Below are 27,688 nucleotides of genomic sequence, written 5' to 3' on the forward strand. Positions count from 1 at the left end.
TTTCTGGCTTGAATTCGCAAAGAAGAGCACGAAATCTACAAAATCATCACTTTTTACCAAGATTCAATAGCTGAATTGCAAAAAAACAGCAGAATTCTGCACGAAATCATCAAAATTCTTACAGAAAACCGCATATTTCGATGCAAAACGACGATTTCTTGCCGATTTTCGTTGTTTTCTGGCTTGAATTCGCAAAGAAGATCACGAAATCTACAAAATCATCACTTTTTACCAAGATTGAACGGTTGAATTGCAAGAAAACAGCAGAATTCTGCACGAAATCATCAAAATTCTTACAGAAAACCGCATATTTCGATGCAAAACGACGATTTCTTGCCGATTTTCGTTGTTTTCTGGCTTGAATTTGCAAAGAAGAGCACGAAATCTACAAAATCATCACTTTTTACCAAGATTCAATGGCTGAATTGCAAAAAAACAGCAGAATTCTGCACGAAATCATCAAAATTCTTACAGAAAACCGCATATTTCGATGCAAAACGACGATTTTTCGCCGATTTTCGTTGTTTTCTGGCTTGAATTCGCAAAGAAGATCACGAAATCTACAAAATCATCACTTTTTACCAAGATTGAACGGCTGAATTGCAAGAAAACAGCAAAATTCTGCACGAAATCATCCAAATTTTTACAGAAAACCGCATATTTCGATGCAAAACGACGATTTCTTGCCGATTTTCGTTGTTTTCTGGCTTGAATCCGCAAAGAAGAGCCCGAAATCTACAAAATCATCACTTTTTTCCAAGATTCAATGGCTGAATTGCAAGAAAACAGTAGAATTCTGCACGAAATCATCAAAATTCTTACAGAAAACCGCATATTTCGATGCAAAACGACGATTTTTCGCCGATTTTCGTTGTTTTCTGGCTTGAATTCGCAAAGAAGATCACGAAATCTACAAAATCATCACTTTTTACCAAGATTGAACGGTTGAATTGCAAGAAAACAGCAGAATTCTGCACGAAATCATCAAAATTCTTACAGAAAACCGCATATTTCGATGCAAAACGACGATTTCTTGCCGATTTTCGCTGTTTTCTAGCTTTAATTCGCAAAGAAGAGCACGAAATCTATAAAATCATCACTTTTTACCAAGATTCAATGGCTGAATTGCAAAAAAACAGCAGAATTCTGCACGAAATCATCAAAATTCTTACAGAAAACCGCATATTTCGATGCAAAACGACGATTTCTTGCCGATTTTCGTTGTTTTCTAGCTTGAATTCGCAAAGAAGATCACGAAATCTACAAAATCATCACTTTTTACCAAGATTGAACGGTTGAATTGCAAGAAAACAGCAGAATTCTGCACGAAATCATCAAAATTCTTACAGAAAACCGCATATTTCGATGCAAAACGACGATTTGTTGCCGATTTTCGTTGTTTTCTGGCTTGAATTCGCAAAGAAGAGCACGAAATCTACAAAATCATCACTTTTTGCCAAGATTCAATGGCTGAATTGCAAAAAAACAGCAGAATTCTGCACGAAATCATCATAATTCTTACAGAAAACCGCATATTTCGATGCAAAACGACAATTTCTTGCCGATTTTCGTCGTTTTCTGGCTTGAATTCGCAAAGAAGAGCACGAAATCTAAATATCATCACTTTTTACCAAGATTCAATGGCTGAATTGCAAGAAAACAGCAGAATTCTGCACGAAATCATCAAAATTCTTAGAGAAAACCGCATATTTCGATGCAAAACGACGATTTCTCGCCGATTTTCGTTGATTTCTGTCTTGAATTCGCAAAGAAGAGCATGAAATCTACAAAATCATCACTTTTTACCAAGATTCAACGGCTGAATTGCAAGAAAACAGCAGAATTCTGCACGGAATCATCAAAATTCTTACAGAAAACCGCATATTTCGATGCAAAACGACGATTTTTCGCCGATTTTCGTTGTTTTCTGGCTTGAATTCGCAAAGAAGATCACGAAATCTACAAAATCATCACTTTTTACTAAGATTGAACGGCTGAATTGCAAGAAAACAGCAGAATTCTGCACGAAATCATCAAAATTCTTACAGAAAACCGCATATTTCTATGCAAAACGACGATTTCTTGCCGATTTTCGTTGTTTTCTGGCTTGAATTTGCAAAGAAGAGCACGAAATCTACAAAATCATCACTTTTTTCCAAGATTCAATGGCTGAATTGCAAAAAAACAGCAGAATTCTGCACGAAATCATCAAAATTCTTACAGAAAACCGCATATTTCGATGCAAAACGACGATTTCTTGCCGATTTTCGTTGTTTTCTGGCTTGAATTCGCAAAGAAGATCACGAAATCTACAAAATCATCACTTTTTACCAAGATTGAACGGTTGAATTGCAAGAAAACAGCAGAATTCTGCACGAAATCATCAAAATTCTTACAGAAAACCGCATATTTCGATGCAAAACGACGATTTCTTGCCGATTTTCGTTGTTTTCTGGCTTGAATTTGCAAAGAAGAGCACGAAATCTACAAAATCATCACTTTTTACCAAGATTCAATGGCTGAATTGCAAAAAAACAGCAGAATTCTGCACGAAATCATCAAAATTCTTACAGAAAACCGCATATTTCGATGCAAAACGACGATTTTTCGCCGATTTTCGTTGTTTTCTGGCTTGAATTCGCAAAGAAGATCACGAAATCTACAAAATCATCACTTTTTACCAAGATTGAACGGCTGAATTGCAAGAAAACAGCAAAATTCTGCACGAAATCATCCAAATTTTTACAGAAAACCGCATATTTCGATGCAAAACGACGATTTCTTGCCGATTTTCGTTGTTTTCTGGCTTGAATCCGCAAAGAAGAGCCCGAAATCTACAAAATCATCACTTTTTTCCAAGATTCAATGGCTGAATTGCAAGAAAACAGTAGAATTCTGCACGAAATCATCAAAATTCTTACAGAAAACCGCATATTTCGATGCAAAACGACGATTTTTCGCCGATTTTCGTTGTTTTCTGGCTTGAATTCGCAAAGAAGATCACGAAATCTACAAAATCATCACTTTTTACCAAGATTGAACGGTTGAATTGCAAGAAAACAGCAGAATTCTGCACGAAATCATCAAAATTCTTACAGAAAACCGCATATTTCGATGCAAAACGACGATTTCTTGCCGATTTTCGCTGTTTTCTAGCTTTAATTCGCAAAGAAGAGCACGAAATCTATAAAATCATCACTTTTTACCAAGATTCAATGGCTGAATTGCAAAAAAACAGCAGAATTCTGCACGAAATCATCAAAATTCTTACAGAAAACCGCATATTTCGATGCAAAACGACGATTTCTTGCCGATTTTCGTTGTTTTCTAGCTTGAATTCGCAAAGAAGATCACGAAATCTACAAAATCATCACTTTTTACCAAGATTGAACGGTTGAATTGCAAGAAAACAGCAGAATTCTGCACGAAATCATCAAAATTCTTACAGAAAACCGCATATTTCGATGCAAAACGACGATTTGTTGCCGATTTTCGTTGTTTTCTGGCTTGAATTCGCAAAGAAGAGCACGAAATCTACAAAATCATCACTTTTTGCCAAGATTCAATGGCTGAATTGCAAAAAAACAGCAGAATTCTGCACGAAATCATCATAATTCTTACAGAAAACCGCATATTTCGATGCAAAACGACAATTTCTTGCCGATTTTCGTCGTTTTCTGGCTTGAATTCGCAAAGAAGAGCACGAAATCTAAATATCATCACTTTTTACCAAGATTCAATGGCTGAATTGCAAGAAAACAGCAGAATTCTGCACGAAATCATCAAAATTCTTAGAGAAAACCGCATATTTCGATGCAAAACGACGATTTCTCGCCGATTTTCGTTGATTTCTGTCTTGAATTCGCAAAGAAGAGCATGAAATCTACAAAATCATCACTTTTTACCAAGATTCAACGGCTGAATTGCAAGAAAACAGCAGAATTCTGCACGGAATCATCAAAATTCTTACAGAAAACCGCATATTTCGATGCAAAACGACGATTTTTCGCCGATTTTCGTTGTTTTCTGGCTTGAATTCGCAAAGAAGATCACGAAATCTACAAAATCATCACTTTTTACTAAGATTGAACGGCTGAATTGCAAGAAAACAGCAGAATTCTGCACGAAATCATCAAAATTCTTACAGAAAACCGCATATTTCTATGCAAAACGACGATTTCTTGCCGATTTTCGTTGTTTTCTGGCTTGAATTTGCAAAGAAGAGCACGAAATCTACAAAATCATCACTTTTTATTAAGATTCAACCGCTGAATTGCAAGAAAACAGCAGAATTCTGCACGAAATCATCAAAATTCTTACAGAAAATCTTATATTTCAATGCAAAACGACGATTTCTCGCCGATTTTCGTTGTTTTCTGGCTTGAATTCGCAAAGAAGAGCACGAAATCTACAAAATCATCACTTTTTACCAAGATTCAATGGCTGAATTGCAAGAAAACAGCAGAATTCTGCACGAAATCATCAAAATTCTTACAGAAAACCGCATATTTCGATGCAAAACGACGATTTTTCGCCGATTTTCGTTGTTTTCTGGCTTGAATTCGCAAAGAAGATCACGAAATCTCCAAATTCATCACTTTTTACCAAGATTGAACGGTTGAATTGCAAGAAAACGGCAGAATTCTGCACGAAATCATCAAAATTCTTACAGAAAACCGCATATTTCGATGCAAAACGACGATTTCTCGCCGATTTTCGTTGTTTTCTGTCTTGAATTCGCAAAGAAGAGCATGAAATCTACAAAATCATCATTTTTTACCAAGATTCAACGGCTGAATTGCAAGAAAACAGCAGAATTCTGCACGAAATCATCAAAATTCTTACAGAAAACCTTATATTTCAATGCAAAACGACGATGTCTCGCCGATTTTCGTTGTTTTCTGGCTTGAATTCGCAAAGAAGAGCACGAAATCTACAAAATCATCACTTTTTATTAAGATTCAACCGCTGAATTGCAAGAAAACAGCAGAATTCTGCACGAAATCATCAAAATTCTTACAGAAAACCTTATATTTCAATGCAAAACGACGATTTCTCGCCGATTTTCGTTGTTTTCTGGCTTGAATTCGCAAAGAAGAGCACGAAATCTACAAAATCATCACTTTTTACCAAGATTCAATGGCTGAATTGCAAGAAAACAGCAGAATTCTGCACGAAATCATCAAAATTCTTACAGAAAACCGCATATTTCGATGCAAAACGACGATTTTTCGCCGATTTTCGTTGTTTTCTGGCTTGAATTCGCAAAGAAGATCACGAAATCTCCAAATTCATCACTTTTTACTAAGATTGAACGGTTGAATTGCAAGAAAACGGCAGAATTCTGCACGAAATCATCAAAATTCTTACAGAAAACCGCATATTTCGATGCAAAACGACGATTTTTCGCCGATTTTCGTTGTTTTCTGGCTTGAATTCGCAAAGAAGATCACGAAATCTACAAAATCATCACTTTTTACCAAGATTGAACGGCTGAATTGCAAGAAAACAGCAGAATTCTGCACGAAATCATCAAAATTCTTACAGAAAACCGCATATTTCGATGCAAAACGACGATTTCTTGCCGATTTTCGTTGTTTTCTAGCTTCAATTCGCAAAGAAGAGCACGAAATCTATAAAATCATCACTTTTTTCCAAGATTCAACGGCTGAATTGCAAGAAAACAGCAGAATTCTGCACGAAATCATCAAAATTCTTACAGAAAACCGCATATTTGGATGAAAAACGACGATTTCTCGCCGATTTTCGTTGTTTTGTGGCTTGAATTCGCAAAGAAGAGCACGAAATCTACAAAATCATCACTTTTTATCAAGATTCAACGGCTGAATTGCAAGAAAACAGCAGAATTCTGAACGAAATCATCAAATTTCTTACAGAAAACCGCATATTTCGATGCAAAACGACGATTTCTCGCCGATTTTCGTTGTTTTCTGTCTTGAATTCGCAAAGAAGAGCATGAAATCTACAAAATCATCACTTTTTACCAAGATTCAACGGCTGAATTGCAAGAAAACAGCAGAATTCTGCACGAAATCATCAAAATTCTTACAGAAAACCGCAGTAGTATAGGACGCGGGGTTCTGGGACACTTCGATGGCCTATGCCATCCGCATCTGTCCATGACCTTCATGAAGGTCATTCTTCGTCGGGTGAAGAAGTCTTCAGGAGCCTCTGGTATTGTTGGTCAATTCCGGAGGCTGCTGAAGAGGTGGTGTTAGTGTTGGTGGTTGTTGCCGAGGTGGGCGTGGTCACCGAACGGTGTGGTCACCCGAAGGGTGTGGTCACAGGTGTAATTAAAGGTGTTTTCCAGGTAGGTTGAAATCAATGGAAAAAAATGTATTTTTTATATTTACCTGTTTCGCTTAGGTGACAGTTACCTGTGTTGGATTGATCTTTGAAAAAATGTGAAAGTGTTGTTGTGGATTTGTGGTGGTTTCGAACCGTGAACCTACGAGTTGTGAAGCCGAGACGTACGCCATGCACCAATGTGCTCCACATACGTTTGTTGATGTGAAAGTTGGTAGATAACAAACAAATAATCGAAGTAAGTAGGTGGGTAGGTAGGTAGGTAGTTAGTTAGTTAGTTGGTTGTTTAGTTAGTTAGCTAATTAGTCAGTTAGTTAGTTAAGTAGTTCAAAAAAAAAAGAAAATCTAAAGATAAACCAAGAAAAAAAATTGTCTGGGTGAATAAAAAGATAAGAAAAAGAAAAAAAGGGGAAAAAAGGGGGTTGGAAGCGAAGCAACTGACTCGCCTAGCCTAGCCTAGCCTAGCCTAATTTTCCAGGAAGATTAAGAAAAAAAAAGTCAAAGTTAGTAACTATTTTGTTTATTATTGAAATGAATAATGTTGCATTTGCTCCTGGTGTACATTTCTTAAGGAACGTTGTGGTACAGTTTTAATTAAATCTCCTTGAACTGGAGGTGTAGTACCCTGTTGTTGTTGTTGTTGTTGGTCGTTGTGGTGGTACGGGTATTGTGGATAAGTTTCATTATTCAAAAGATCCCATCTTTCTTAAAGTTGTTGTTCTTTTGAAGCTTCAAAGGAGGGTTGTAAACGTCGTTTACATTTAAGTAAATGTAAAGACATGCGTGTTGGTTTGACCCAATGGTCTTTAATTAGGGGACACTGAATTAGTTCTAAAGAAAGAGATAGGAGAAAATTATAGGTATGTTCAAATTATATAAATAATTTCTTACCTTCACTCATGATAACTTCAATTGACTGAATGACAAGTTAATACCTACTAGCGTATTTATATGAAATCCTCATAAGTAAACACATGATCAGCTTACACAGGTCTTTTTTAAATTTTTTTATAAATAACACTGAATCATCTTGTTTTTCAACTCCAATCAGTTTTGCAACATTATATTTTTATAAATAACACCAAATCATCTTGTTTTTCAACTTTAATCAGTTTTGCAACATTGTAACTAATGGGTTCAATAAATCAATATAATTAATTCATATATATTTTTATTTATTTTACATGTAAATTTTGCATTTGTTTTTGTAATTGCAAGAACTCAATGTCAGCTCTTAACTTCTTCAAGGCTTTGAGCAAAGATTCGGTCTGTTTTCTTTTCCGTCTCAAAAGATTTTTCAGTTGTTGTTTGGATTTCTGAAAGGAACAAATAAATATTCAAGTTTTTTCTTTAACATTTTTTTTTATTTAACGTAAATTTACATATTAGTATTTTGGGTGTTTCTCTTTATATAACATTTGGACATATTTTACATAAAGGCATATAGTACACATAGCCCCTTGCTCGGTGGTTTCACCTTGACATTTTGGACATTTGAATTGAACAGGTACAGGCATGTTGCCTCTAACAATACATGTTATCACCACCACCACACAGTTTACTTTTTTTAGTCTCTACTACTACTTCTTCACTATGTACTTCAATTGAATAATCACAAAAACAAAAAAAACAATCACAGTTGTGACAGTACACAGTTCCTTGGTCGTTGTTGTTGCTGCTTTGGATGGGTGTAGGAACAATTCTTCTTTTTACAGCCTTTTCAGTTATATCCTTATCAAAACGATTGACGTCTACAAAAACTGTGTCCCATTTAGATCTCAGACTGTTAAACTTTTAAATTGAAAGTGTTAATAAATTAAAATAAAATTGAAAGAATTTAAATTAATACAAATATCCCCAAGGTAAAGTGTCTGTGCTCATATTATTTACTAATCTTTTATCATCCGAACCACTTAAAGCCAACTTTGTTTGTTTCAAGGTAAAAACTGTATGCTTTTGTGATTGGATAACATTTTGAGTAACATCTAATTTTTGATTATTAAACAAACATTCAAAATAATCATCAAAAGTAATTAATTTAAGAGCAGATGTTTTAATACCTTTAGCCTTTTTTATAATTCCAAAATTTGCAATAAAATTATAAATTTCCCGTTTACTTGACTTTTCTCGTTGCATATTTTCAAGACGTTTTTGTTTGTCAGCGTTATCATGTAAAACTTTAATTGAGTACATTTTCGATCGTAGACCAATAAAATGAGTCATAATTCGACCACAGTTCTCATCCTTCATAAGGCCTAGCACTTTTTTATTTTTTTGTGGAATGTTATAAATATTATTCAGTGGGTAATCTGACGTATCAAATTTATGAATATCCTTTTTTATATGTGCATAGATATCATCATCGTTAAATAAGTAAATCAAACCATCTGTATCAGTATATAATAATTTTACATTAGTTCCAAATTTTGATAAAATGTAATTGTAATGAAAGTCGTACAAAAAAGTTTTTGATATATCTAAAATTGACATTCCCACGTAGATAGGTTTATTAAATGTAATTTCCAACCGTTTCATTTCAATTAAAATCATATTTTTACTAAATATTGTACAACTATGAAAGTTTGGCTGTGAAATATACCAATTTGCACCGTATCGTCCTTTCCATTTCGTTACCAATTTAACATCTCTATATTTTTTTACATTTTCAATAGTTTTTCCAAAAACAGCATTATTCATTAATTTATAAAAAATTTTCTCAAATTCATTTTTACTCTGTTTTCTCAATTCTGTATTTAAGTCGATATACTTTTTTAACCAGGGTGCTTGTTTAAATTGTAAGCAACGATGAATTTTTACCAGTTTTAAACCTAAATCTAAAGCCTGTTTTAAATTTCTATAATGAATAATATAATTTGTTTTCTTGTACAAAGTTGTTAATAATTTAGTATTTTTTGAATCGGAAATTGGTGGAACTAAATGCTCAGGACATAAAGGTAAGTCTTTATGCAAATCAAATAGTGTTGGTGGATATTCAAGATCTACTTCAAAAATGTATCCAATTTCACAATCATCATCGTATAGTGTGTTAAAATCAATTTTATAAATATCTGGACCACTAATCCATTGAAAATCACCCATAGGCAATGAATAACTCATTGCAGCTCCATAAAGATTGTTGATATCAAAATACATAAGGTAAGTTGATGGTTTATTAGGATTATAAGCTTCACCCATATATTTATTGTTTGCTTGCCCGTATCTATTCGAACATTGTGAAACTCCTCCTCGAATACCTAGTTCAAAAAACATTATCATATCAACATCAGTTAATAAAGTTAATTCAACGTTTGTGATTTTTAACATACTATCAAAAGATAATCCAGGAGCTGTACAATAGTGAAGACTATCTAATTCATATGTTTTCATACAAGTAGATCTAAAATTTTCAAATATATCAGCCAAAAGTAAAACGTCAGTTTTTAAATACAATTCAGCATACTCTTGAAGAGTGTTAATTTCAAATACTTGCCAAACCGTACAAGCATGTTCATAATCGGCACCAGAAATCTCAGTATTAGACACATGACTAAAAAACTTTTGCATAGATGGTAAACTATTCTCTTGCAATTTTTCCCAACAATCAAGATACTCATAAGGAAAGATGCCTTTGCGAGTGACTAAATTAAATTTTAAATCATCTTTATAAAATTTCCGTATAATAATTTTTTGCTCATCATTTAAATATGTGGATAATTTATCAATACTACTTGGCATAAATCTGTATGAATCTAAAAATCAAAATTTAATTTTACTGTTGAGAATGTATTTAGTAAATAAAATATATTTTTCTTTATTAATTGGTAATAGATCAATGTGTCCATCAATTTCTGTACTTAAAGCTTTAATTATAAAATGACTATCATAACCAGATAAATTATGAAAAATTACTGGAATAGTATTCATATCTTGAAATTTTAGGTTACATGAGTTATGAGCAGCACCTCTGAACTTTCCTGTTAAATAACAATGATCTTTCACTTTTCTCTCATTATCATCGTTTAAAAATGCTTTACAACAAATATGACATTTCATTGCTAATAAGAAATTTTGCTCTTCTTCAACAGATAATGATTTCATTTTACATGGGTGAGAAAAAATTGTTTCCAATTCATTTGAAATCTTTTTTAATTCATGTACAAACCATACTGAACAATTTTTACCAGTATAGGTATGAAATCTTGATAATGAATCGTCATAGGAACATTTTAAATAAAATGCAATACTAAACGGTTTATGTTTTTGATACTTCTCACAAGTGTTTGTTTTGTTCAAATCTTTATAGTTTAACAGTAGACACTCCAAATCAGCGTAAATAACGAAAGGCACCATCAGTTTATTTTTATAATTTTTAAATTTTAGAATACTTTTATCTTTAGAGGGAAGTTTTATTTTAGTTTCGTTTAACACTGAACAATTGCGCATATGATCATTAACTATATTTTGAGTAGAAAAATGATTTAAACATCTTTCACAAACCCACTTTTTATTTTTAATATTACCCATTTGATAACTTGTTAATCGTGCTAAATTTTTAATGTAAGCAAAATGAAATAAACATTTATTAGAAAGTTCATCATCATCATCATCATCATCATCATCATTATCAGTATCTTTTGTTATCATAAGTAAATTAATTTTAGGTGAAATTTCACTTTTACTCAACAGCAAAGGGATTATTTTTTTCTTTTTATTCAAAATAGTAAAGACATTTATTGCCAACTGATTTATTTTTTCAAATTTTGGAATATCTTCAAGAGCAATGGGAAATCTTATATTGTTGAATTTTAACACCAAACTAAAATGTGGATAAGATGTTACACGTGAAACATTTTTTATTGTTTTTACAGGATATAAAGCACAAACAACAGCCCATAAGAAGCAAAATTGGTCATTGTTCTTGATATTGATTACACTTTTAGTATTTTTAACAAAATCAGGTAAATCAACATATGTTGAAATACCAACACTGATCGAATTATATTTATTTATATTAACTTTCAGATGTAAAATTTCTTTTAGAGCCCACCCACTGTCCCTTTCTTGAAACTCTTCTAGTTGTAACAAAATTTTTTCATAAACATTAATTTTGAACCAATTTTTCAAATCTGTACTTTTATCAATTACCATATTTGGAGTAGAAAAAAATTTATGAGTTGTCTCGTGAGTGTGAGGTTTTATAAAGACTCCAACAAAAATTACATTTACTTTTAATAACGACCTTTTCAATTCATGTAAAATTCGTCTTGAAAATATTCTAAAGCATTTTAAGAGAATTTTTTTTGGATCTTTCAAAGAAAAATTTGTTATCATACCCGTTTTAACTCTACTTTTAAAACAAGAGTCAACATCTTGCCAAATTAACTTTTTAGATTTTAAATACTTTACACTATGTATTTTTTGTTTTAAGATTAGTAAATAATCTTTTAAAATAGTTAAATTTGATTCAATTTTTGCAAAATTTTTTACACAATTTAATTTATTTTTTAAACATCTCTTATGTAATAAAATGGTTTTTCTGAGCCAAGTTATATATTTTAGAAATTCTTTCTTATGTTTAATTAATCCACTAACCTTTTCAATTTTGTTAACAGCAGAAGTTGAGATTTCATCTAAAATCTTTTGACTGGCCATCTTTTATAGTCTGTTTACAAAATTTGAATTAATAAAAGAATAATATTGGCAAAAGTACTTACTTTGAAATTTCACTAGCAACACTTGAAATGTAAACTGCAGAGACACATTGAAAACTGAGTATGATTGAAGCTGTATTTATATTATAAAATTTAAAAATTATCAACGTCATTTCACATTGAAATTATCAGAGCATGCACGTGCCATTTTTATCATCTAAAACTGCAAGAGTTGCAAATAATTATCATTTTGGAAAATTAACATTTGACATTCAAATTATCAAATTTTATCTAAAACTGTAATTTTTAGAATGTGATAATCATTTGCAACATTAAAAAAAACCAAAATTATATTTTATATATTTTTATTTTTTACAATACATATACCACATGTATAAGTTGTGAACGTTTTCTAAAGCACAATTTAAGTATTCACTATGCTTTAAGCAGTGGTGGGACTTAAAAATTGTCTTCATGGTGTTTACTGGAAGACATCCATCAGTTTCGAGGTCGACAATATCCTCATCCAGAAAAAATTGCTGTAACCATTTTTTCTTTTGCAGACCTTACACTGCCACAAGGACTTTTTGATTTGGATTGTATTGTATGAAGTCCTTTAGAAATTTCTCGATGCTTTCATACCTTATTGTTGATGGATCTTCATAGTAGTATTCAACCCCGTGTATTTGATCAGTGGCGTAGTCAATCTGTTTTTGGAAGGCAGCACTGCACATCTCGATTGTGACAGGAAACTTGACGAAGGCGTGTTGGTATTGTTAGGTGTCAACATCCAGAATTGCCAATTCTTTGCATACAAAGCATGTACCGAGTTGGTAACCTTGTATGTCAAGTAGATACATTTTGCTTCTTTTCACAGTTGATGTAAAATACAATTTAATTACAGAAACAGATCTTCACCTATTTATACCTAAACATTTTTTAAAAATGCATGCACGAGTTATTGATAAAGATGTTTTTCCCAATAATTTAAGCAGCATTTGCATTTCTTAAATGTTAAACAAAATAAAGATAACTGGTGTGTGTTTTTCCATATATTTTGCAAAAACAAATTAATGCAGCGTAAGTGCAAAATTGATATTTATTGGTGTGTTTTTTTTTTCATCAATTCTGTCAGCATGTTTTTATCAGTTAACCTTACAATTTTGTAACAAAAATTATCAACATTTTTTAGTTTGCATACTATAAAAGCTTCGAGAATTTTCTGTTTCTTCATCAGTGTTTGAATCTCAACACCACAACCAAAATGTCGACCACACCATGTACTATTGTAGTGTTTAGCGAAGATCCTGAAAATCTGCCTGCTGAGCATATTAGGGTTGTAATGAAGCAATTATTCCAGTAAGTTTTTTATTATTTTTTGACTCATGTGTTTGGTGTATGTTTAGGTATGGTGTACTTGAGATCAAAGGTTCTGGAGATAAAGTCTTCGTTTCCCTGAAGTATTGTCCTCGAGGCAGTTCATTGAAACGAAAATTCGGCAATTTACCGATTAGATACATTCGCACTAAATTGGATAACGACTCGGAATTCAAGATTTTAGAAAGTGTGGTTCGACGCTTTCGATTTAATCTTGTTGAAGAAGATGTGAGTGAAGTGGAGAACCTCACTAGTCCTCGCAAGAAGGTCTATATTGAGCCACCAACAAACGATGATGCTGCAGCGAGAGAAAACTATGACGATGATGATGATGATGATGACATTATGGATGATGTTGTCGTTATCAATAACGCCACTTCAACTTCTCAACAGCAGTGCAAGAATCGACGACGAAAGGAACCCGTCAATCATCGTCAACATCCTGATGCAAAAAAAAACTTTTTCGATGGGTTAGAATAAAAATATAAGCAGATAATTAATGTTTTTATTTTTCCAAAAATTCAATTTATAAAATGTTTTACAATAAACGGACACGACCTGTCAGTGGTTCATATGTGATAAATTGTTCATGCAGAATCAAACAATAAGCTGCAGTATTAGCATCTATATCTCCTTCAGTTTCAAATTCCAAGCGAACATCTATGGTGGTTTGTTTAATTACTTCGTTTTGATATGAACAATCAATGACAATTAATAGAGCAACCTTTTTGAACTTTTCCAAATTTAATAATGGTTCACAAACTGGTTTGTTATTAAAATAATAAGCTTGTTGAAAATGTGTGTACATTTTGTATGCCAAAGCGTACTTGTTGTGTTTGTAATCCAAATTTAAATTTTCATATGGATACGCTTGAGAATTTAAGTACAATTTCATGTTTCTCAAATTGCAATGATCAAAATTGCTTGCATTCTTTTTCAAATTGTTTCTTCGATCAGTTTGAAATCCAACAATGATGAAACGTGGTTTTCGTAGAAATGTTGAGGTTTTCAACACCCAATTAAAGGAATGACTTTCTTGCAAAAGTGGATAAGTAAAAAGTTCCCATTTTCGATGAACAATCTCCAAAGGAATATTTTTATCGATTATGTTTAATATTTTTAACTTTTCATAATCGGATACTGTTACATGAGGCACTTTCCATGTAATTTTTTCAATCAAAATTTGAGCTTTTTCAAGGCCTGTTGTTTCAATAATACAGTTTAAATCAGAATTTGAACGAATTAAAACGAGTTCCTGACGAAGATTTATCACAATTTTTTTATAATCTTCAGCAAAACCTAGTATCATCGAAAGAGGCCAACATACATCAAATTGCCCTGTTGTATTATCAACAAGTTTAACGTCATCAACAGGAAACCAACCAGCATTCATCAAAGCAGTACTTTCGTTTGGTGTGTAAGATACATAACCTTTCAAACTACTGGTAATACCAGGAGTTTTTACACGATCAATTAATTCACCTCCCAGTAAAAAACGAATTTCTTCAAACAGATGGGCAACAAAGTTATTCACCAATTTTCCTTTGGTGTATACAAGTTTTTCATCATCATGTTTTACTAATCTTCCTTGAATATGAAGTTCACTTAATCCTGGCACTGTGAGTAATTCCTGTTGTTGGATACCAATTCGGCATTCATCGTTATGCTTAAGTGGAGTGTTTGTATATGCTTGATATGAATGCCATTCCAAGTTGGTTATTGAACTGTCAATAGTTGGTTTTTGAGTCACATTTAACAACTCCATAACTTTTTATTTCACACGCAGTCCTAACGATTGTAGAAATTTTCGATTTTCAGGTGTTAGTGGAGCACTGTTCTTATTGTGAATGAACGTTTTTGAAACGTTGCTAACGTTTTTATATTGCACGTTATTGTTGTTGTTGTTGTTGTTAATAGGTACATTAAAACAAATCACCATTTTTTATATGTTTTACTACTGATTTAATTTACGTAAATGTAATGTTGTCGTGATGAGCTCGTTTCTGAAATTGACCAACTTACCAAATTGATCGGTTATTTTAAGAGTTATGTTTCTAATGAAATCTGTGTTAATTGGTAGATAAATCACGTTTACAGGTTTTTCAATAATTTTATAACCCGGAGGTTCTTTAGGATAAAACGCATAGATGATATGTTCAGCAGCTCCATTTAAATAAGAATTTTTTACAAAAGTACACTCAATTCGAATTAAGTTTACCCTTATTATGTCAACAGGAAAATCTGATTCATGTAGTTTATCGGCTGTAAGTTTTCTTTTTGAAAATCCTAACAAAGATGCTATGGAATTCTCTTTTGAAAAATCGACAACACTATCACATTTTATTTCACATTTTAATGTGTTCAAATTTGCTTTCAACTGTAAATGTATAGGTTTTTCTCCGTTTTTCTGATTTAAAAGTAAGGCTTTCTGCAGGTATTCACCAATGTCTTGCACTTCATAGCTACCAATTGGTATTGCGATGCTAGTGTTGTTTTCACCATAATAAAACATATTATTAGTGTTATCGACATTTGGAATTGCATTATTTACATTAAAATTTAACAGACCAATTTCATAAGCACAATTTTTCTCCAACTCAATAGGAGGATTAAAATCCATTGATAAAATGGATGTTGTATCACTGAAAAGAAAATGATAAGACATCTTGATGCGTGTACAACTGCAATTAAACTAAGTTAAAATAATGTTCGATTAGGTTATTTATTTATTTATTCAGTTAAAAAAGATAAACAAAGATGACCACAATTATACGTATTAAATTTTTGAAATCGCTTATGGTTGTAGAGAATTTGACAAAATCCATTTGAATTAAAATACCTAACCACTTCTTGGGGAGGTTTGTTTCCGATAAGCTACCCAATGTGTTCCATTTCCGCTGTTTTGATCCAAATTAATAACACCAGATTCGTTGTGATGTATTTTTTTCGGAAGAACATCTCGTGAAAAGACACCTCGAAAATAAGGAATTTTATATATTTTTGCAAATTTTTCAATATCCAGATTTGTTAAGGGTCTTTTAGGTAGCCCTTTTAATCTAAAAAAAGACCCAATCCTCTTTTGTATGGTTTTAAAAATAAACCTTTGCCCATTGCAATAGCTTCCATTGTTTTATTATGTCTCTCAGATTCGGCTAATGCTTGTCTAGCTTCTTTTGCTGCATTAATGGCTTTCGCAATTTCAGCAGCTCCTCCACCGAGTGCTCCAAGTGCACTAAGACCAGCAAAAATAGAAATTAATGGTAAAATTCCACCAGTTTTTGGTATCTTTATAACACGAGCAGTTTTAATGTTGTTGTTGTTCTTCTTCTTTTTTGATGCTGTTTTTAGTGCCACTAAAATAGCATCTTTCACAGTTTTTGCTTTACTTTTACGAATATTTTGTCTAATGTTTCTAGTAATTTGTTGAAAACTTGTTGATTTTCTTTTCTTTACATTCCTCTTCTTTGATTGTTTACTAACTCTTTTTCTAGCAACTTTTTTTACTCTAACCATCTTGACTGAATGTTAGAATACAACTAAAATTTATTTTTTAATAACTTAGCTTTAAATGAGTTTCACTCGTTTTGATGAGATATCTTCATCATCATCATCATCATCATTCACCAATTTACGTTTTCTTCTTCTTGCTGCTTTAAGTGTAACTCGTTCCAAATTATTTAATTTAGTTTTTTTCTTAATTTCAGGTTCATCATCAGTATCAAGTTTTCTTTTTACAGCTTTTTGCATAGTAGAAGTACTTGTCGTTGTTGTATCCATTGGTGAGTCATTAACAATCATTATGTTAGCAAGTTTGTTAGGTTTTTCTTTTTTGGATCTTTTTGGTTTTGAAAAACGTTTTGTTTTTTTAGGTTTTGTTCTTGATTCACTTGGTTTAGTTATTTTGTAATCTAAAAGTTTTTGCTTACTTTTTTGAAGATTATTAATACTCTTATCCATTTCTTTCAGACATTGATTAAGAATTTTTGTACAAGTTGTTGATCGTTTTATTGTTGCTGAATCATCAGCATCAGATGATGATGATGATAAACCCAATCCTAATTTAACTTTGGCTTTCATTGCTCCTGCAACCCCTAATGCTGCAAGTTATTCCTTAAATGAAGCGTTTTTAGAATGAAAACGTTCAAGTGCTCTTTTAGCCAACATCTTATCAGCGTTGTGTCTAAAATTTATGTCTTTGGTTTGAGAGTAGGCAATGTCATGATCTTTACAAGCTGCATCAAGTCCATTTATACCAACTTCTCCTCGTTTCAAACGTTCTTCAAGCTTTGTATTTGGTCCACAAAACTGATATCCAGGAAGATGAAGTTCATGTGGAATCGCAAACAATGTTTTATCTAATAAACCGGTACCACTTTGGGAAGTCATTTTTTTTTCTACACGAGAGACAGTAACAAACTAATGACTAGTTCTTCTTCTACTGACATAAATAGTACAGTGTTTAACCATTTATATTCAGTCTAAAATCATCAATAGCATCATGAAGATTGTTAAACAAAAAGTGTTGTTACCGATTGAAAACAATGATTTAAATCATAATGAAGAACATAATTTCAAACATGGTGTGTTATTTCCATCAACCATACGATGTTTAGTTATTGGACCATCAAATTGTGGAAAAACAAATATTATTGTTAGTTTAATCGAACATCCAAATGGATTGAAATTTGAAAATCTTTATGTGTATTCAAAGAGCCTCTATCAACCCAAATATATTTATTTGGAAAATTTATTAAAACCTATCAAAGGAATCGGTTACTATGCGTACAATAGTAGTGAAAATATAACAAGCCCATCAGACGCTAAACCAAATTCAATCATTTTATTTGATGATGTAGCATGTGAAAACCAAAATGTGATACGTGAATATTTTAGCATGGGTCGTCATAACAATATCGATTGTTTTTATCTTTGTCAATCATATGCGAAAATTCCTAAACATCTTCTTCGAGATAATGCAAATGTTCTTGTTTTATTCAAACAGGATGATCTTAACTTAAAGCATATCTATACAGATCATGTTGGTACTGATATGACTTTTGACACGTTTAAAGACATCAGTAGTGTCTGCTGGAAAGACATATGGGTTTTTAGCCATATTTAAAGACTGTAATCTTAATAACGGAAGATATAGACAGGGGTTTGATCATTATATCTCACTAAATGAATAAAAAGCTAATTGACATATGACCTTGCTCAGATTAGACCTGTTTCCAGACCAGATCAGACCTGTTTCCTGACCAGATCAGACCTGTTTCCTGACCAGATCAGACCTGTTTCTATACCTGTTTTGTGTGCAAAAACGCACACACAGCTACATATATCATGCCAAAGAACATTAAAACTTTAAAACAATCTCATATTGAAAAACGAAAAATTATTAAAAAAAAATTGAAGTCATTGAAAGAAGGTGAATTCATGCAAGAGGATTCTTTCTTACCGATAACAAAACATTTAAAAACTTTGGAAAATCTTGTTTCCAACGATAAACGTAAACCAAATAAGCAAAAACCCCTCCCCTCTACTCTAAAAGATGAAGACGATGATTACAACAACGACAAAGATAAAGTAACAACACCTAAACGCAAAGGAAAAGTAAAAATTAAATCTGAAGTAAATTTCATAAATGATGGGGATGTGTTCACAAACGATGAAGATTTGATAGAAGATTTTGTGCAATCATCACCACCACCACCACTGCAACCAACACCTGAACAGTCTAGAATCACAGATGATATATATGAAGAGTATTATGAACAATACACCCCGCTACCTCGAAAATATTTACGAGAAATGTTAAATGATTCAGAAAATCACTTTGATCATAAATATGGTGTAAGACATGATCCTGACATTGAAGCATTTTTTATCGGAGATTCACGATTAATATTTGAAGATAACAGTCCTAACGTAAATGTTAAAAACAAATCATATAGAGGCACACGTGGTTTATATGAATTGTTATTTAAAAAGAATCCACAAATATATACAAATGAAGATTTAAATCTGTATAGAGAAATACTCGAGAAAACAAACGCACACAAAAGATATTATCAATTTAATCAACAAATCGATGGAAGCAGACTACTCAAATATAAAAATATAATTGCTCCATTAACAGTACATAAAACTAAATCTTTCTCAACAGGTGGTTGTTTATTGAAGGAAGTTAATAACAAACCACTTGATTTTGTTTATTGGAATGATCCAAACGAATTGGTAGAGAGACTACGTTTATTAATTTCTTCTCAACAAGCTGGAAATACAGAACATCGCAACGAGATCATCAGTATCATTGAAGAACTACAAGAAAACGGCATCATCGAATAAACAAGAATGGTTTCTTCAAAACTTACTGAAGCCAAAAAACAAGTCGTTAATGAAATACATCAACAAGCACGAATCAATTTTCAAAGACGTCATGTTATTATTAAATCATTGAATGATTTATTTCAAGCTGATCTTGTTGAAATGATTCCATACGCTAATGAAAATAATGGTTTTAAGTACATTTTAGTGGTGATCAATTGTTTTTCCAAATTTGTATGGGCTTTTCCTTTGAAAACTAAAACTGGTGAAGAAGTCACCAAAAACATGAAAATTGTACTTAGACAAGTAAAACCTAATAATCTTCAAACTGATATGGGTAAAGAATTTTTCAATAAACATTTTGCAATGTTAATGAAAAAGTATAAAGTTAATCATTACAACGTGTACAGTGAAAAGAAGGCATCAATTGTTGAACGAGTTAATAGAACATTAAAAAATCGTATGTGGAAAAAATTTAATTATTATGGGCATTATAAGTGGATAGATTTACTTAAGGAGGTCGTTGATGAATACAACCATTCTAAACATAGAACAATTGGAATGAAACCGATTGATGTACACCAAAAACATGAAAAGGAAATATTAAATAAAGCCTACAATCACATTAAAGTGGTTAATTTACATTCCAAATTTAAAATTGGTGATCATGTACGTATCTCTAAAATTAGAGGAGTCTTTGATAAAAAATACATGCCAAATTGGTCTACTGAAATTTTTTCAATTAAAAAAATACAGTTAACAATCCCTACCACATATTTACTTCAAGATGTTAATAAGAAAGACATCAAAGGTGCATTTTATAAAGAACAATTACAAAAAGTTAAATATCCTGATGTATATCTAGTGGAAAAAGTACTAAAACGACAAAAAAATAAAGTATTTGTTAAATGGTTAGGTTTTGATGATAATCATAATAGTTGGATTGATAAAAATAACATTGTATAAGTAATAAATAAAAACAAATTAAAAATTATTCAAGTGTATTTTATTTTCTTATTTAATATACATAAACAAAACATGAGTCCATGTCACGACTTTTATCATATACATGCATTAAGTCTTCAAAAGTGCTGAATCTTTGGCTCTGATAGTAGATCTCCTTATCTTTTGCTAAGTCCTCCATCTTGAAATTACCGCAATACATTTTTGATTGTCTAAAGGTTATAGGATAACTAGGTGGCCCTCGGAATTCTGTAGACTCGCTTTTTTCGTGGACCTCGCTTTTCCGTGGCGTTGAATATTAATTTGGGATTGTTTATTTGTTAGATTATGAAACAAAAAAGGCGAGTTTTACAGAATTCCGAAGGCCACCTAGTTAATTGTATTTTGTCATTTAACATTTAGCAAAGAAAGTTTTAAAATAACTTCATATTTTGTGTTTTTTGATTTTTGAAACTCTGATACAAATAATTACGCATGGCAAAATGAAGAATTTTCTGAAAATTTTAGAAAAAAAAAACAGACTTAAAGGTTTAAAAAAAAATAACCAACGGGCTTCGCTATTTAAAATTTAACAGTACTACGCAGAACATTCATAAATCAGACAGACTGCGCCTTTAATGGTTTCTAAGTCCATTGCAAATTCTATTACAATGAAAGAAGAAAAAATATGACATACGGTGTAGTCTCTCATTTAGGCACCACGTCATATCAAGAAAAAAAGATATAACAGAATCTCATTAAATTCATTAATTCGCAAATAAACATTGCATTCCAATAATCCCCGATAATAAGAATTATTATTCACACAGGGTGTTTGAGATTTTCGCTGCCATATTTGAAACGGACATACAGAAAAATGGCCGAGTCAAAAAAAAAAGAGATTTCAGCAATAACTATTAAATGGGCTACAATAATAATTCATATTTTGGAACTCATTGCTTGGAAACGAACTATTTGTTTAAATTTATTCATTCATAAATTGATATTGACCAGAGGCTCAGTCCACCTGATTTCCTCGCTGACTGTCTTGTAATTTCGTCTAACTCCCCCTTGATATCTTAATGTTTTAATATCTTAATGATTTTTCCTTATTGTCTAGTGATTTCTCATTGATGACATGACTTGTCAGAGGTTAATACTTTTCAAAAATGGCATACACTTAACTTCCTCTTATTTCCTCGCTAATTTCCCCTGATTTCCTTTAAATTTCGTCTAACTTTCCCTGGTTTCCTATTGATTGCTCCTGATGGTACTAATGATTTTCCAACAATTTCGTCTAAATTTTATTGATTTTTTTTATTTCGTCTAAGTTTCCATGAATTCGTAACGAATTCCTCTGATTCATAATGATTTACTAAGTCTGATCCACTGATTTCCCAGGAACATTGATCTTAGAAGTCAAATTTTTCAAAAATGGCATACGCCAAACTTCTCTTAATTTCTTTGTATTTATTTTTGTCTAACTTCCTCGGATTTTTTGTAATTTCGTCCAAATTTCACTGATTTTCTTATGACTTCATCTAACTTCTCCTGATATCCTAGTGACTTCCTCTGATTTCCTTTTGATTGGCCTCTGATGTTCTAATATTTTCCCCTGATTTTTTAGTTATTTCGCCTAACTTCCCCTGATCTAGTGATTTCCTCTTATCCTATTGATTGTCCCTAATTTTCAAGTGATTTCTCATTAATTTTCCTGATTTTCTCGTGATTTTTTTGGGAGGTTAACCTCTCGGGTATCGTTGTTTGCAAAAAAGGTTTATTTGCGCTCTTTATTAAACTCATGCAATTACACAATAGATTCTTAGTTTTTAAAGAAAGACTGCTGTTGATAATTTTTGTTTATGACGTCAGTTCAATTCATAGAATTCCACAGTAATTAAGGCGATTTCTGAGTTAGTGTCCGCTAAGTCATAAAATGGTTGGGACCCATGACAGGTCCCATAGCTTCTCAAACGCAAAACCGACAGCAAAAAATTGAATAAATTTTGTGACTACAATTATCCCCGATAACATCATTGCTACTTCAATATTCTATTTATTTTGTATTATTTTATTTCTATGTTTAAATGAAAATGTACGCAGAAGGCGAATTCTGTTATTCTTGACAACCTTTTTTGGATAAGTTATGTTACTGCTGTTCTATTATCGATGCCGTTTTGGTGGTTTGTTGTTTTCCTTTTCCAACCCCTGTTATCATAAGTTATGAACGAAGATGAAGAACACTTAGTCGAGAGTCGTACCGGTACCACATTCACAAAAGAAAATCGTAAGTCGGGTAAATAGGATGTGATTATTACTGATTTACAGCAGCCCCATTTTATGGCTTAGAGGACACCAACTCAGAAATTGCCTGTACCTTCCAAAATATTCTTTTTTTACGGAAATAAGGACCCAAAGAACTCATTTAGCCCATCCAAAGCAAATACTTGTACCCGAAACATGCGTAAAAAATCTATTTTCTTGTAAATCGAGAGTAAACTTTCGTAATTAATTAATGTCAAATTATGTTTTTTTCAGAGCTCGGACTAATTTTAATAAGTGGATTTTCTTTCGAAGAAAAGAAGCCGCTACCGTAAACTATATTTTATGTATTTAAACATTTTGTATAAACATCGTATAATTGTAGATGTGCGGTTTGGGGTTTGTTCAAGGGTTCTGTTTTTTTTTTGTTGAACTACAATAAAACGACCATCAAGATGGTCAGTTTTTTCTGGTGAGAAAGGGTGTGGAGTGATGTCGATACTTGTCGTAAATAACAAAACTAATTAAGAATTATGTAGTGTGATAGTTTACTCTTTTTGTATAATGAGTACCCCAATTAAGCCATACATACCTACTTGCATTTTTAGTCTCCCTAATATCTACCGCTTTAGAACGATTAAAAATCGGCCAAATCGTAAATAGTACTTACGTTTTGGGGTATTTTATGTCAACGATTTTTTTTAAACTACAATAAAACGACTATCAGGACGCCCGGTCGCATTTTTTATATAGGTTTCGCATTCTTTATCTCTTGTTAATTTATTGTTTTCTGGGAGTTCATATTTGTTTATCGGTTTATTCGTAATGAAGATTATTTTATTCGATCGTACATCATTAATTCTATTAGTTCCTCCCAAATTACTACAGATCCCGCGAAAGAATAGAACAACATTCGAAGCTCGGCTATGAACTTCTAGTTGTCGGTACCAAATAATGATTTTATGGGTTAATTGGGGTAGTCACTACCCAATTGGACAAAACCACTAAATAGCAGATTCTAAAACTTTCTCATTGTGAAAGACATCGGTAAAATTCGCTTAATTTGTTTAATCCTTCTAATATCTGCTGTCTTACAACGATTAAAAATTTGACCGAATCGTAAATGTTCACCAAAATTTGAACTCGTCGCATCAATTTAATTTATTTGTTGAAATTTTGTCTAACTGTAAGCATATAGTATTCTTTTTAGGTCTGCTTTGACTTTCGATAAGATTGTGCAAATCTGTTTGTTGATATTTAGTCGGAATTGACACTTTGAAAAAAATAGCTTGCTACTTGATATTGAAAATGTACTACATATTAAAAATAAGCGCCGAACAGGCTCCTTGAGAATGTTTTGTTTTCTTCGAGTTGTTTACCTGTTCATTCATTATGAAACAATGAAGAATATTTTATTTATATCATCAGAACAGAATAAGTTAGGATGTAGATATGTTTTTTTGTAACTTGCCCCCGTACCAAAATCACACGCTTGCAATAAAATTTCCATGGGTAACTGTTTCGAGAAATATCCCAATATGCGAAAAATTAATGAAAAATCGAATTGTCTCGATACGCTACAATTTCTAGAGATAATAGAGTACGACTTTGTTGTAGTAGGTCGGGAATGGATTAAAATTTAGAAAAACGAAATTATTAGACGTTCGGTTCTTTGATTATGCTTTAAGTAATAAAGTCTTCGTCCCCCGGAAGGGGCGGTCCAGTTTGTTTACATATCACTTCAGATCCCGAGAAAAGAGGTAAAAAATACTGGTCATAACTCTCGGGCAATATTTGAAGCTCCGCTGTCAAGTTACAGTTACAGCAGGTAGCAAATAGTGATTTTATGTCTTAATTGCAGTACTCACTATACAAAAGCATTAAACCGGTAAATTAGCAGATTCTTAAATTTTCATATTATTTACTACTTTTGTGTAATGAGTTCCCGCAATTGAGTCTTACACAATTGCATTTTTTGTCTCTCTAATATCTACTGCCGCCGAACGATTAAAAATCGACCGAGTCGTAATAAAATTCGATACTCGTCGCGTTCATTTCATTTATCTGTTGTACCTTTGCATAAGTACCCCTAAAAAGAGCCTGTTAGATACTTGGTATTTATGCAAATTTTTTATGCAGAGTGTCAACAAATGTATGTCCATCAAATGATGATCTGTGATTAAACAATTAATTCGCGCTTCCTGATTTTTAAGTGTAAGTTTCGCGCATACATACCGAAAACACACCTTGATGGTCAAAGAGAGCCTGTATTAAAAATAAGCCGAACTCGATTAAAGAAATCAATCTCTGCTAATGTTTTCTTGGTTGCTCGGATCGATTTAAATAAGTGCCGAGACAAAAAAAACCGCTACCGTATATGTTGTGTATACAAAAAAATCAGACCCTTTTCTGAAATGTTTACTGCATCTTTATGATGTCTCTCGATTTAATGGTTATGGTTTTGTCCCCACGAACATTAAAGCATTTTGAAACATCTACCACGTCAGCAAAGCCGGACGAACGAAAACGACTTTTAAAAATTTATTTCTCGAAAACCAAACGGCCGAAAAGGACGAAAACCGGCCACTTTGTTAGTTTGGAAACTCGGCGATTTTTCCAGCGGGGCAAAAGGAGCGAGAATGGTACGGTTCGGGAGGAGATAATTTTGAAAGTACGTACACCGTCGAACTCGAACATCTCAACTTTTAGAGTGAGGGTTACCCTACACGTTTTAGTATAGAGTTAATAATTCCAGTGATGACCAATTATAGTACCAACTGTCCTATTGGTTAAATCTTTAATTTGAGTTCCAAAAGAAAATTCTTTCAAATCGAAATAAAAAGCTGGATATTGTCTTAACACAAATTTATCCTGATGCACTTCATACAAATGAAAATTACCATCATCTCGTACTGGCAGAGAAAACTTCTCTACTCGTACTAATCTTATTGATTGACCCTGTTGACTAAAACTTACAGCAAGCAAAACACAAGCGAAAAACGCAATAACAGATCTATTTTTTCTAAAATACATTTCTATAAACTATGCTTTAACAACTAGTGCTGACAACAAACTGGAATAATCATCTAATGAACTCAACCATTTTATAGTTTGAGTCAGCAAAGATAAGCAAGATGACTTAATCAGAACAAGTTTCTGAGTCTTGTGATAATTGAGGTAAATTTACATTTTTTAACAACAATTTTGAAATAACATCACATAATTGTATTAGGTTCCTCCTGGTAGTATCTAGATTAGTCAACATCTGATGCAATTTTTTTAAAACTTCATATTTTTCATCATCATCAGTTTCATCACGTTTCAATTTTTCTTTACCTTTTAGTGGAAACTCGATGACTTCCTCATCTTCGATTTGAATACACACACAATCACACATTCGATTCATTGTTGTATGACTTATTATTGAAGATCTCCTCGTTTTATATACCAGAATTAGGCTAGGCTAGGCTAGGCTAGGCGAGTCAGTTGCTTCGCTTCCAACCCCCTTTTTTCCCCTTTTTTTCTTTTTCTTATCATTTTATTCACCCAGACAATTTTTTTTCTTGGTTTATCATAAGATTTTCTTTTTTCTTTTGAACTACTTAACTAACTAACTGACTAATTAGCTAACTAACTAAACAACCAACTAACTAACTAACTAACTACCTACCTACCCACCTACTTACTTCGATTATTTGTTTGTTATCTACCAACTTTCACATCAACAAACGTATGTGGAGCACATTGGTGCATGGCGTACGTCTCGGCTTCACAACTCGTAGGTTCACGGTTCGAAACCACCACAAATCCACAACAACACTTTCACATTTTTTCAAAGATCAATCCAACACAGGTAACTGTCACCTAAGCGAAACAGGTAAATATAAAAAATACATTTTTTTCCATTGATTTCAACCTACCTGGAAAACACCTTTAATTACACCTGTGACCACACCCTTCGGTGACCACGCCCACCTCGGCTACAACCACCAACACCAACACAACCTCTTCAGCAGCCTCCGGAATTGACCAACAATACCAGAGGCTCCTGAAGACTTCTTCACCCGACGAAGAATGACCTTCATGAAGGTCATGGACAGATGCGGATGGCATAGGCCATCGAAGTGTCCCAGAACCCCGCGTCCTATACTACTAACCGCATATTTGGATGAAAAACGACGATTTCTCGCCGATTTTCGTTGTTTTGTGGCTTGAATTCGCAAAGAAGAGCACGAAATCTACAAAATCATCACTATTTATCAAGACTCAACGGCTGAATTGCAAGAAAACAGCAGAATTCTGCACGAAATCATCAAATTTCTTACAGAAAACCGCATATTTCGATGCAAAACGACGATTTCTTGTCGATTTTCGTTGTTTTCTGGCTTGAATTCGCTATGAAAAGCACGAAATCTACAAAATCATCATTTTTTACCAAGATTCAACGACTGAAGTGAAAGAAAACAGCAGAATTCTGCACGAAATCATCAAAATTCTTACAGAAAACCGCATATTTGGATGAAAAACGACGATTTCTCGCCGATTTTCGTTGTTTTCTGGCTTGAATTCGCAAAGAAGAGCACGAAATCTACAAAATCATCACTTTTTACTAAGATTCAACGCCTGAATTGCAAGAAAACAGCAGAATTCCGCACGAAATCATCAAAATTCTTACAGAAAACCGCATATTTCGATGCAAAACGACGATTTCTTGCCGATTTTCGTTGTTTTCTGGTTTGAATTCGCAAAGAAGAGCACGAAATCTACAAAATCATCACTTTTTACCAAGATTCAACGCCTGA

General features: G+C 32.6%; 1 protein-coding gene across 1 annotated transcript; it reads right to left on the reverse strand.

Annotated features, from left to right (window-relative positions):
* Positions 1 to 7,851: 7,851 nt before the first annotated feature.
* On the reverse strand, positions 7,852 to 12,084 carry LOC148172191 (uncharacterized). Its single transcript, XM_088038759.1, has 3 exons — positions 12,042 to 12,084; positions 11,920 to 11,989; positions 7,852 to 8,118 (listed from the first exon to the last, which is right to left on the reverse strand). The coding sequence occupies exons 2-3, from the start codon at positions 11,977 to 11,979 to the stop codon at positions 7,852 to 7,854; spliced, it is 327 nt and encodes a 108-aa protein (XP_087894885.1). The 5' UTR covers positions 11,980 to 11,989; positions 12,042 to 12,084.
* Positions 12,085 to 27,688: the final 15,604 nt, after the last annotated feature.

This window comes from Gnatocerus cornutus, chromosome 6 (genome assembly GCF_029298725.1).
Source record: "Gnatocerus cornutus isolate USDA-ARS CGAHR chromosome 6, icGnaCorn1.1, whole genome shotgun sequence".
NCBI lineage: Eukaryota > Metazoa > Arthropoda > Insecta > Coleoptera > Tenebrionidae > Gnatocerus > Gnatocerus cornutus.

What these genes read in the sequence shown, in the direction of transcription:
- LOC148172191 (XM_088038759.1), bottom strand. Translation starts at nt 11,979, where the DNA reads ATGGCCAGTCAAAAGATTTTAGATGAAATCTCAACTTCTGCTGTTAAC. An exon ending in CTGTTAACAAAATTGAAAAG is followed by an intron (nt 8,119 to 11,919) that starts GTTAGTGGATTA and finishes TCAATTTAAAAG; the next exon opens with TTTAACAGTCTGAGATCTAA.